The sequence below is a fragment of the Mesocricetus auratus genome, unplaced genomic scaffold (assembly GCF_017639785.1).
Source record: "Mesocricetus auratus isolate SY011 unplaced genomic scaffold, BCM_Maur_2.0 Super-Scaffold_100014, whole genome shotgun sequence".
Classification (NCBI taxonomy): domain Eukaryota; kingdom Metazoa; phylum Chordata; class Mammalia; order Rodentia; family Cricetidae; genus Mesocricetus; species Mesocricetus auratus.
The window spans coordinates 1639380-1652323 of NW_024429197.1; the positions used below are offsets into that span (position 1 = coordinate 1639380).

At 52.1% G+C, this 12944-nt stretch overlaps 1 protein-coding gene across 1 annotated transcript; it reads left to right on the top strand.

The window, feature by feature from the left end:
* Nucleotides 1-2926: 2926 nt before the first annotated feature.
* Ctrc (chymotrypsin C) lies at nt 2927-11291 on the top strand. Its single transcript, XM_013121232.3, has 8 exons — nt 2927-2986; nt 3956-4047; nt 4132-4229; nt 5654-5779; nt 7813-7949; nt 9115-9260; nt 10614-10766; nt 11216-11291. The coding sequence occupies exons 1-8, from the start codon at nt 2941-2943 to the stop codon at nt 11228-11230; spliced, it is 813 nt and encodes a 270-aa protein (XP_012976686.1). The 5' UTR covers nt 2927-2940; the 3' UTR covers nt 11231-11291.
* The last annotated feature ends 1653 nt before the right edge of the window (nt 11292-12944 follow it).

Genomic DNA, 12944 nt, shown 5'->3' on the forward strand with positions numbered 1-12944 from the left:
TGCTGGTCTAGGCACTACGTATATCAACCTCATCTCACCCTGAAAGGAGCCACTGGAGGGCCACTGTCTCTTAATCCCTTTTTAAGGGTGAGAAAGGGGGCACGGGGTGGGGGGGGGGGGGAGCGCTGGAGAAATCACTGAGCAGTTAAGAGCCAAGTTCAATTCCCAGCAACCATATGGTGGCTCACAACCATCTCTAGTGGGATCCAATGCCCTCTTCTGAAATAAAGTTGTACATGGAGATAGAGCACTCATATACATAAAATAATAAATCTAAAAGGGGGGGAATAGGGAGGCCTGAAGGTCGCCAGCCACACAGACCAATGGGGCAGCAGGATTCTGCCCAAGGTGGCTAGCCCATGCTGTCATCACAGGACCACCAGCCTTGAGATTTCACAGAGGTAGGGCTGTGCCACCTGACCCCAAAATGATGGCCAGAAGCAGATGTGGTGCATACCTGTCATCCCAGCCTTCTAGAGCCTGAGATGAGAGCAGGGAGTGTTTAAGCCTTGTTGGCCTGGGCTGCACTACAAGACCCTGTCTAAAGAAACCATTAAAAAAAAAAAATGCTACAGAGGTTCTGAGTCAGTGAGCCCCCGTGGTACAGATACCCTCTGTCCTCAGTGTCCCTGCAGTGGTGGCACCAGCAGCTGCCTGTGAGGTACCCATGGCATCCCGGTCTCCATCTGCCAGCCATGTGGGTGGAATTGGGGTCCTTCCAGACTTGTAGTTACACAGCCTAAGCAGAGTGGGGGAAGTTTCTGGTTTTTCTGGGTGCTTCTGCCCTCATATGGTCATGAATGGAACTGCAGCATCAGATGTCCCATTACTCTTTTCTCTGTCCTGTCTGGTCAAGACAAGGATCTGGGGGTGTATATCCTGGGGTACACCACTCCCTGCATGCTACCCAATGCTGGACAAACCACCAGCACTAACAACATTTTAGGCTATGTGTCTCCTTTCAGTACCCCTTTGCAGGGATCCCTCCAAGCGTCGCAGCCAGCCGGGAAACAAACCCGGTGATAATAAAAATGAAACTTGCGACCCTCAGACTCCAAGACCAATAAACAGGCTGACTCTCATCTGCCAGAGACTCAGCTGTTGGGGACCTCAACCTTAGCCTTCCCCAGGACCCTCCTTCTCACTAAACCTCTTTACCAGATCCCAGCCACTCAAATCTCCATTGCTTTCCCAGATCTTCCACTGGACTTGGGTTTGTTTTTTAAGACACAGGGTCTCACCATGTGGCCCTGGATGGCGTGGAAAGCTCTGTGTAGACCAGGCTGGCCTCAAACTCTGGGATCTGCCTGCCTCTGTCTCCTGAGTGCTGAGATTAAAAGTGTGTGACACCACATCCCACACCCCCACTGAACTTACCACTCCGCCTCGCTGATCTCAAGCTCTTCAGTGAACCCCCAAACTCTCTCTGAAGCCACAGTTCTTCCCTGTGGTATTTGAGGCAAAACCTCACCAGCCCTTCAACCTCTGCTGCTTAGGGAACCTCATCCAAGAGGCAGCAGCTGCCACCAGTGTGGTGGAGGAAGGCAGGGAACCCTGTCACTAGCACCTGTCCTGTTCTCAGACTCTCTCCGCCTCTTCCCCCACGACCTTCTCTAGAGGCCACAGGGCATCGTCAGGCCACACCCCAACACGCCCACGCATCTTTAGTGGTTACTTTTCCATTGCAGCCTCCCGCCCTGAGACCCTGAGGGTCACACTGCGGGCGGACAGACCAGCCCTGGAAATCAGGGATGGGGTGGGAAGCAGTGGAGGGCTGTGACATTCCCAGCACCCCCTCCATGCTCCGGTTCCTTCTGAACCTTGAATGAGTGGAGAAGAAACCTCACCTGCATCCCATCCACGAAGCTCCCACCTAGGATGGAACTCCTTTCATCTACAGAATCCCAGCTTGGGCTCTCTCCTCCAGGGGACACGTCCGCCCTGGCTGACAGGGCGCCCCCTGCTGTACACAGGGCATACGTATAGCCGGTGCTTAATAAATCTCAGGGTCATGAATGAATCCTTTATGTGTTTCATGCATATAGCACGCCAAATAAAACACCCATCCAGAAGCAGACAAGTCAGTACAGGGCCGAGCCCTGTCCCACAGCCACAGGAAAGCCACCAAGCCCCTTAGGACAGTTTTGGCAGTCTGTCAGCCTACCCAGTATCACGGCGTGAGCCAAGGCTAATGACGTCCTCTGCCCAGCTACTCCCTGCACCAGAGCCAAAGTGGCTCCTGCCCGCCCCAGCAGCTGCTCTGGAGAAATGGTTGCTCATAGGCACACTAAAGACATCCAAGGGCAGAGCCAAGGCCCTTGAGAGGCCCAAGAGAACGCTTTCTATTTCTTTAAACTCAACAGGAAACGGAGCTGGAGACATGGCTCAGGGGCTAAAAGCATTTGAGCTTTTGCAGAGGACCCAGGTTTGGCTCCCAGCACCCCCACAGCAGTTCAGAAACACCTGTAACTCCAGTTCCAGGAGATCTGATGCCCTCTCCTGGCCTCCTCTGCACCAGGCACACACATGTTGTAAAATATACATGTAGACAAACATTCATACGATATAATCATCTTTACATTTAAAATAATAATATACTAATTACTAATAATGGTAATAGAATCTGCAGAAAATATACAAATCGAGTTACAGTCATCTACAAAGGACGACAGCCTTGGACTTTAGATCAGTATTCTGATGGAAGACAAGAGAGGCCCTGTGAATTCACTCCACCTTGGAAACCCCGTACTTCTAGTCAACCACATCTCCTGCCCAAATTAAACAGTAATTACCAAGGTCAGGAAAAGGCCTTGTCAGAACAGGTTTGTCCCCAGACTGAGCTCAGCCTTGAACCCTGTGCCCTCACCCCACCCCCCTCACCCCCATGCCTATAAATATGCCCAGCCTGCCTCCACACCAGCCAGTCCTGAGCGCCTGACCATGTTGGGAATTACAGTCCTCGCTGCCACTGTCATAGTGGCCTGCGGTAAGCTCGGGAGTGGGGTACAAGCTACATCCAGCAGGCTGTAAGATCAAGCTGGCCTTGGGGTGTCCTCTGCTCCCCAAGAAAGGCACTTTGGGGTCCTGTGTGGGTTCAGCTACTGAGCAGCTCTGCATCAGTTAAGCCACTTCCAAACTGGTAGGTCCTGGAGAAGGGATGAAGAGCGCCCTCTAGGGAGTGAGGCTTAGACAGGGGGCCCACAGTAGGTGCTTCAAGCTGCTGCGTTCACTCCAGGGGCCACCGGACCTGCGTCTCCCAGCTGTGTCTCCCTCCTGAGGGCTCCTCTCCCATTTTGGTGGCATTCTCCCAGATTATAAACTGAGGGGTTCAACTGGGTTTGGTTTGGTTTGGCAAATGAGAACACCTGATCAGGAATAGAGCTGGGCTCTGGAGATGCAGGAGCAAACTGGACCGTATGCAAGTATTAGGTTTGTCCATCTCTCTCCATCCAACAGTGGGGACACAGAGGTCCAGTGATGCTCAGTACCCTGCCTCAGGGTCACATGCTGCCTAACAGCCAGCCCATCCGCCTCACCTCAGAGCACACACTCCTAACCACTCTGCAGGACTTCCTAGACATGACAGCATGGAACTCTGTGTAGTCCATGATGAGTGCTCCCCTGTACGCACACTGTACTGTGACCACAAAAGGGCATCTTCAGTCCCTCATGAGTGCCAGTCACCTGCCTGTTCCTTTCACTATATGAAGCATCCTTCCTCCTTCTGTGTGGCTTTTCAAATGTGTCACGTGACTCGTTCTTCCCACCTCTCTGTCTCTGTCTCTGTCTGTCTCTCTCTCTCTCCCTCACACACACACACACACACTCACACTTGTCGGGAGACGACTCTTCTGAGTCATCAAGCAGAATATGAACCACCAAGTCCGAGCTTCCCTTCCCTGGGGGTGGGGGGCCAGGGGGCAGCCCGCTCACCTGCACACCCCTCTCTCCCCAGCCTCCAGCTGTGGAGATCCCACCTTCCCACCTAACCTGGCAACCAGGGTGGTAGGGGGAGAGGATGCCATCCCCCACAGCTGGCCTTGGCAGGTAAGTGCTTTGCGAAGCAGATGCAGAGGTCGGAGAGCCGGGGCTGGGGAATCGCTGGAGGGCTAACATGTGGCCCTTTTACAGATCTCTCTTCAGTACCTCAGGGATGGCACATGGAGGCACACCTGTGGGGGCACTCTGATCACCAACAAGCACGTCCTCACCGCTGCCCACTGCATCAAGTGAGCGGGAATGGCACCGGGAAACCTGAGCAGCTAACGCTTCGGGCTCTGGGCTCTGATAGCTACTTTTCCTCTGCTAACCAGTTGTTCACTGACTCGGTTGAAAACATTTCTTGTGCACCTGCTACGTGTCCAGAAACAGCAGAGGAGACAAAAGCCAGCCTCTGGGGCTATTTTGTTGGAATGTTCTATTCCACTATTCTGGTGGAAGGTAGAGCAATAGATGAACAAGTCAATGTGTAACAAACAAAAATGAGGCTGGAAGAGGGGAATGATACAATGTGGTTCCGGCTCAGTTTAAAAGAAGATAGCCCAGAACTGGGAGGGGAGGGGAGGGGAGGGGAGGGGAGGGGAGGGGAGGGGAGGGGAGGGAGGGAGGGAGTTAAAAGAGTAAACTAAGGGAGCTGGGTTGTAGTTTTAGTTGGAGGAGTTAATTCTTAGCCTGCACAAAGCTGTGGGTTGACTCCCCAGTGTTGCAGGTTGGATGGTACCTGTGCTCCCATCACTCACTCCCAGATGGGATGATACCTGTGCTCCCATCACTCACTCCCACAGATGGGATGGTACCCATGCTCCCATCACTCACTCCCAGATGGGATGGTACCCATGCTCCCATCACTCACTCCCAGATGGGATGGTACCTGTGCTCCCATCAGTTGAGAGGTGGAGGAAGGAAGATCCTAGGCTGAAGGCTATCCTTGGCTAGGATATCCTTGCATTCGAGGCAAACCTGGGATAAAAAGAAGAAAGAAGGAAAAGGAGTGGGCAGTGAGGGAAGGAGGAAAGGAAAGAGGAAAAAGGGAGAAGAGATCTAGGACGATCTCTCTGAAAAGGGCAAAGACACAAAAGAAGTGGGGGGGTCTGTGGGATTCCAGGAACAGCCAGTGTAAAGGAGGCACCTCTTTGATGCTTGGGAGACACTGGGGCAGCCTCCTACTGGGAGCAGACTGTGAGGATGGGGTGTGAGGGCTGGGGGGGGTGTGTGCATGCTAGGACTACAGTTTGACTGGAGAGAAGTAACGTCGTGGGAAGGGCTTCCGGTGCAGTTAACACCTGTTTTAGGGGATGCTGAACAGTGGGGGAGCCAGGTGTGGTGTCTCTTGCCTGCCCTCCTAGGACAGGAGGGACTTGTCATAGGGAGGACAGAGCCAAGCAGGAGTCACTCCTGTGGCTACTGCTATGTGGAAGCCAGAGGCAATGGTAGTTTGGCTTCTCCTAGCCTGCCAGTTTAGGGCAGCAAGGCCATACCTTACCCGAGTCCCTGGCTCTAAGCTGTAGTCCTTTCTCCTATCTCCAGGGTCGACTGGAACAGATGCTCCTTTCTCACAGAGCCCTACTGTAGAGAGAGGACTGGGTCACCGATGCTCTTTGCTTCTGGTTGGCCCTGCCAGAGCCCACTTGACATCTCTCTTTCCCCCTCATAGCAAAACCTTAACTTACCGAGTGGCTCTGGGGAAGTCCAATTTGACGGTGGAGAATGAGGAAGGCTCCGTGTACTCGGGGGTGGACACCATCTACGTCCACGAGAAGTGGAATGCCCTCTTCGTGTGGTGAGTGCCAGCCCTGGGGCAGCACGGGAGGGTCCCCAAGGTGGAGCCTCAGAGTCTGACCCCTGTACTTGGCGGCATGCCCAACCCACAGGGCCACAAGATGACACCCATTCAGTCCCTCACATTGATCAAAGATTAGGGTTAAGTGCACATGGGCTCTCTAGCTCCAAGACCCCCACCAAACTCTTTTAGAATTCAGACAGTCAGAGGCTGAGCCAGGTGTCACCTGTCCTGAGTGCTGAGCACATGCCCAGATTGCAGCAGGCATGTGAGATGCTGTCCTTCATCTAAACCTCAACATCCTAGACAAGGAACTAAAGCTCAAAGAGGTTAAGAAATATACCCCAGGGGAGGGAGAGGGAACTGGAATTGACATGCAAAACAAGCTTGTTTTCTAATTTAAATTTAAAAGAGAAGAAAAAAGAAAGACATATAGGCCATGTGGAGTGTTGTGGCACAAGCCTTTGATCCCAATGCTCAGGAGGCAGAGGCAGACAGAGAGGAAGGTGGGTCTCTATGAGTTCATGGCCAGCAGTTCCAAGACAGCCAGAGCTATGTGGAGAGACCCTGTCTCAAAAAAGAAAAAAAAAATCAAAACCCCAAACCAGTCAGGTGGTGGTGGCAGCACATGTCTTTAATCTTTAATCCCAGACTCAGGAAGTGGAGGTGAATCTCTGAGTTCAAGGCCAGCCCGGTCTACAGAGCAGGTTCAAAGACAGCCAGGGCTACACAGAGAAACCCTGTCTCAAAAAAAAAAGAAAAAAAAAAGGAAGGGAGGGAGGGAGGTAAAGGAAGGAAAAAAGAAAGAAAGATGTCCCAAGTCATTCATATATACATATACATACATACATACATATATATATATATATATATCCCAGTGCATGTCTGCCAGGGTCACCAATCTTTCCTGTGGCAATAGAGACTTTAAATGACCCTGAACATGCCTTTGTCATCACTTTGGACTTGTTACAGCTCCCTTTCCAAGGGGGCCAAGACCTACAGTGGTTCTGAACATTTCCATTCTGTTAAACTGTCCTGAACTGACACACGAGGAAGATGCCACATCTAAGGGACGAGTGTACCTACTAGAAAGGTCACTTAGGACTGAGAAGGTGGCTGCATGGCTCAGAGCATCTGCTGTGTGTCTTAGTCTGGGTTTCTGTTGCTGTGATAAATACCACGGAAAAAAAGCAACCTGGGAAAGAAAAGATTTGCTTCATGCTTCCAGGAAACAGTCCATCCCTGAAGAGAGTTGCAGCAAGAGCTCCACCAGGACAGGAGTCCAGACAGGGTTTCTTCTGTGCAGTCCTGGAACTCACTCTGTAGACCAGACTGGCCTCAAACTAAGAAATCTGCCTGCCCCTGCCTCCTGAGTGCTGGGATTAAAGGTGTGCACCACCACATGCCCGGCTTCCAGCCTGCTTTTGTCACCCAGGGCCACGAGCCCAGGGATGGCACCATTGCAGTGAGCTGGTCCCTCCCTTCCACATCAGTCATCAATCAAGAAATATCCTAGAGACCTGCCTACAGGCCAATCCTATGAAAAGCATTTTCTCAATCAAAAACCCCTCTTCCCAGATTAGCTTGTGTCAAACTGACATAAAATTTCACAGCACACTGTGCAAGCCTGAGGACCTGAGTTCAGATCCTGGCACGCACATTAGAAGCAGTGTGTGGCTGGGAGAGAGCTTCTAACCCCAGGTCTGCAGGAGGTGGAGGCACCAGGATTGCCTCACTGGGCAAAGTTGCTTGCTTCCAGGGAATAGGGGGAGAGAGAGAGAGACAGAGAGAGAGAGAGAGAGAGAGAGAGAGAGAGAGAGAGAGAGAGAGAGAGAGAGAGAGAGAGAGCAGGACACCTGACATCCTCCACACATGCATGGGCACACACAGACACGCACACAGCCATTTGCCCTGCAGAGTCACCACTAGCCAATAAGCTGCTACTAGGTGCTCATGGGGGAATCCCTGGGCACCAAAGCCTGACCCCCAGCACCACCTTTACACACTAGCTGAACCGCCACTTTGCATTCCAGGAATGACATTGCCATCATCAAGCTGGCTGAGCCTGTGGAACTGAGTGACACCATCAAGGTGGGCTGCATCCCAGAGGAAGATGCATTGCTGCCTCAGGACTACCCCTGCTATGTCACCGGCTGGGGTCGCCTCTGGAGTGAGTACAGCCTTTACCAGGACATCCCCGAGGCTTCCTGTAGGAGGCGCCACTCAAGATCAGCATGTCTCCCACATTCTCCCTCCCGCCTGTCGTTGTCATAGATCTTAAACCTTCATTATAACCACAGCTAATATTTATTTACTCAGCCCTGACCATGGGACGAGCATGTCACAAGTAAGTGCGGTGGGTGACGTGAGGATTAAATAGGCTAGAACTCATCAGGTATTTAAAACAGAAATTGCCTCATTAACTCCAGCAACATAAACTAAAAACAAAAAGCAGGCATGGCCGTGCATGCCTGTGATCCAGAACTTGGAAGGTGGAGGCTGGAACAGGGAGTTTGAGTCCAGCTAGGCTACATGAGAACCTGTGTCAAAAAAAATAAACTAACCAATTAACTAAAACCGTCCCCTTAGGGGTAAGGAGGCTACATCTCATGGCAAACCAATGCCCAAGCAGATGCCAGCTGAACTAGACAGTTAAATGGGCATTAAAGCTTTGCAAGACTTACAGAAAGCACAGGCTAGCCCTTAAGGACATCCTGAGCAAATAAAATCTTCAGATAGGTGCAGCTAAGATGGAGTACTGGCAGGAAATAACTGACAATTCAACCCTCAAGATCCCAGAAGAGGGATCTGCTTCGTATAGAGTGAGTTCAAGACCAGTCTGGACAACTCAGTGAGACCCTGTCTCAAAATAAAAAGTTAAAAGAAGCATGGGGAGTCAGGCTGTGGTGGCACACGCCTTTAATCCCAGCACTCGGGAGGCAGAGGCAGGTGGATCTCTGTGAGTTCGAGGCCAGTCTGGTGTACAGAGTAAGTTCCAGGACAGCCTCCAAACAATACAGAGAAACCCTGTCTTGAAAAACCAAACAAACAAACAAGGAAGAAGCATGGGGATACAACTCAGTGGGAAACTGCTCAAAGCACAGCAAAGCAGGAAGGGAGCAAAGTCAGACTCCAAACTAAACACACATAGTCCCTAACGGACCATCACCCAAAGATTTGCGCCATCCTGATGAAGGGTAGACTCACAGTCCCCACAGCCTTCCATGCACCAGTTTTGCCTTTGCCAGGTCCCGCTCTCCTGCTGGCTGGAGGCCAGAGCTATGGCTGGGGCAAGGGCGCAGGCTGACTCCCTGGCATGACTGCTCTTTCCCCAGCTGGTGGCCCCATTGCCGATGTGCTCCAACAGGGCCTGCAGCCCATAGTGAGTCACGCCACATGCTCCAGGTTGGACTATTGGTTCATCAAGGTCAGGAAGACAATGCTGTGCGCCGGGGGTGATGGCGTCATCTCAGCCTGTAACGTGAGTGCTCTGACCCACACTAGGAGGGGCAGCAGGGAGGCAGCAGAGCAGGGTTGGGATGGAGCAAATCAAAGCCCTCCCTCCAAGAAGCCAAGCCCTGGTGGATCCATCCTGCAGGCCTAGAGGAAAGCTGTCACTCCAGCCCCACCCCTCACTGCTTACCGGGAGAGGCAGGGGGGTGGACATGAGCAGATCAACTTCAAGTCCCAACGGAGCCAGCAATTGGGTGGGCTGCTGAAACGTTCTCTAAAGTGCCCTCCCACCGCAGGGGAGAGGTGGCTCAAAAGGTGAAGGTGACCCGAGTGTGATCCCCAGAACCCACATGGTGGAAGGAGAGGACCAACTCCCACAGCTGTCCCTGATCTCCACACATGCACTGTGACATGTGTGCGCATGTGTACACACGTACACACACACACACACACACACACACACACACAATGAAAATGAGAAAAAATATGGAGCTAGGGCCGGGAAGAGAATTCAGTTGGTAGCGTTTGCCTTGCAAGCACAAAGACCTGAATTCAGTTCCCAGACCTCATGTTGTAAAAATGCCAAGCATGGTGGCTCACCTGAATCCCAGTGCCAGGGACATGGAGACAAGAGAACTCCTGGGTCTCACTGGCCAATGAGCCTAGCCCAAGTGGCCAGCTCCAGGCCAGAGAGAAGAAGTGTACCTGAGGATGACACACAAGGGTGTCCCTGGCTCCACATACATCTGCATGCACAATGGCACACACAGACACACACACATGCACACATACATACATGCACACATGCATGCACACATGCATGCACATACACACATCAAAAAGGAGGCCATAGGAACCACTTCACAGAGCCACTGAGAGAGTAAATGTCTACCAGCGTGCAGTGACTTCCTTCATATTCGACTCCTGAAGGTTCCGATGCGCAAGTCCAGGGAGACGGGGATTCAGAGTATGACCAGAACCACAGAACACCCAGGACAATGGGGGACTGTCCATTCTGACACACATGACCCTCTCCCCACACCACCCTCCCCACTTTCCCAGGCCTCTTCAGGGTCCCCAGGCTCTTTGATCTCTGGGAAGTTCACAGAAGCTTACACACAATGACCTGAACAGTCAGGGAAACTGAGGCAGGGGAGTTGGCTTCATCCCAGATCACAGCAAGCCAAAAACTAGCTGACACCTCGGGACCTCACACAATGAGGCCCAAGTAGCTCCTCCACTTTCTCTGTCATTATCTCCACAGCTAGTCTGAGGTCTAAATAATAGGCATGGAGATCAAGGGCCCAGCTCACATCTCCCACAGCGGCCAAAGCCAGCCTCGGGGGGAGGTTTGGAGCTGAGGCCTGCTGCTCTGATGCAGGGAGACTCAGGTGGCCCACTGAACTGCCAAGCAGAAGATGGCTCCTGGCAGGTGCATGGCATCGTGAGCTTTGGCTCCCCTCAAGGCTGCAACACATTCAAGAAGCCAGTGGTCTTCACCCGTGTGTCTGCCTACAACGAATGGATCAACGAGGTAGGTGTCCCCTGCACCCCTCCCTGTGGCCCCTGAGCCCACTTCCTCATGTAGCCTCTCCTTCACTGGCTCCTTCCTGTATATAGCCACTGGACACAACCCACATTCAAGTTCATTCTTCCACTCACTGAGAAACCCTGGCTGAAGCCCTCTTGAGTAGACCTCGAGTCAGGAATGGGAGGGGAACTCACAGAGGGGGCACCTTGGTAGCCACAAGGTGGCTTAAGGGTGTGGGGACAGAGGCATTCTGGGAAGGAGGCCCCCAATAGGTATAGGATGTGTCCTAAGCCCACATGCACCATGCTCTGAAAAGCTGGGAGACCCTGAGCCTTTGGGTAGAGACCCGGCCTGGCCATGTCACTGCGGGAACCTACCACCCTGAAGAGCCTTGCTCGGCCCCAGAAGGTAGCATGTCCCAGAGTCACTCATCATGGCTTCTGTTCCACCAGAAAATACAGCTGTGAAGAGTCGGTTCCAGAAGCGTTGCAGCCCACCTCCCAACAGCAATAAAGTTCCTTCCACGAACGCCTGGGTACATTCATTTATGTCTTCTGAGGGTTCCTGGGTCTCCGAGCACTGGAAACATACCCTAGGCCAGGCCATGGTGTCACCACTGTATCAGGAGGCAAGCAGGTAGCTCGAGAGACCAGAATTAAGGTCTAGGGGCCTCCAGCTGCAGGTGGAAGCAGCTGGCTTCACAAAGCCAGGCCACACCACAGGAAAGATGCATGCATCTCAGAGACAACCATTAATTCCTAGAGATGAGCGCTCCCTCCCAGCACAACCCCAACAGCAGCTGTTGGCCAGAGGCATCTGATTGCAGAAGTGTTTGATGAATCCTGGCCCTGAGTGGTACAGCAAGAGGAGACCCCAGCCCCACCCACAGGCTTGAGGAAAGCAGTGGTTTCCACAGTCATAGGAAAAGCCTTGACTGCATGAGATTGGGGAGGGGAAACTGAGGCAGAGAGAGAGGAATTGCTGGACTAGGGCCTCAGGAACAGCCAGCAAAACAGGAGTGCTCTCAGGAGGCAGGTGAGACTCAAGACCAGCTTATCTAGGGTCTGGCAAGAGATGGCCCCAGCAAGGCATTCGTCCCCGAAGAGGGACCACTGACCAGGAATGTTCCTGAAAGTGTAGCCGTTTGTCTTAGCTGCAGTTCCTATTTCTTTGATGAAAGACCATGTCCAAAAGCAAGCTGGGGAAGGAAGGGTTCTTGACTTATGTTCATCGTCAGTGGAAAGCAAGACAGGAACTCAGGCAGGGCAGGAACCTGGAGGCAGGAGCTGATGCAGAGGTCATGGAGGGGAGCTGCTTCCTGGCTCGCTCCCCATGGCTTGCTCAGCCTGCTTTCTTACAGAACCCAGGACCAGCAACCCAAGGATGGAACCACCCACAACAGGGTTCTCACATTAGTCACTGACAGTCCGATCTTCTGGAGGCATTTTCTAAATTGAGGCTCCTTCTCTGACTATAACTTGTGTCAAGTTGACATAAAATTAGCCAGTACAACTGACCCCTTGTCAACCTGACACACAAACACATCACTGTGAAGCCACAGCCTTTCCTTTCTTCATCCCCAAGAGCACACATTAATATGAACACCACAATGTAAAACTTTCCAAGTCTTAAAACTCCGTCTTTCCAAATTCAAACACTTTAAAAGCCAGTCTATTTAAATCCAAAGCCTCTTTTAAAACCTAGAATCTCTTTTAAAATTCAGCCTCTCAACAGTGCACTCCTATAAAATCAAAAATAAAGTAAATGCCAATTAGATACATTCTCATTTCAAGAGAGAGAACCAGGGCACAGTCACAATGAAATCAAAGCAAAGCCAAACTCCAGCTGTAAATAACTCAGTACCCAGTGTCTGGGATCCACTCACCATCTTCTGGACTTCTTCTCCAGCTCCGTCCCGCCCCTGCGGCACACTCAGCTCGTTTCTAGGCTCCCCTGGCTCCACTCCACTGCTGCTGCTGTCCTTGGTGGTCCCACGGTACTGGCATCTCCAAAACACTGGGGTTTTTCTGCTGCGACTGGGCTGCGCTTTCACCAATGGCCTCTCCCGTGCTCTCTTCGGGGATTCTAACCTGGGTGACTCTTAGTCTACCAAATTTGGGAGCCGATGTGAGCTACAGCCTTGGCCATGTCTGGAACACAGACATGTGTTCCAGATTTCAC

Excerpts from the sequence above, each read along its gene's own strand:
- Ctrc (XM_013121232.3), top strand. The coding sequence starts at position 2,941 with ATGTTGGGAATTACAGTCCTCGCTGCCACTGTCATAGTGGCCTGCG. Across the intron at positions 4,048-4,131 it reads CCCACAGCTGGCCTTGGCAG|ATCTCTCTTCAGTACCTCAG; the intron begins GTAAGTGCTTTG and ends GCCCTTTTACAG. Across the intron at positions 4,230-5,653 it reads ACCGCTGCCCACTGCATCAA|CAAAACCTTAACTTACCGAG; the intron begins GTGAGCGGGAAT and ends TCCCCCTCATAG.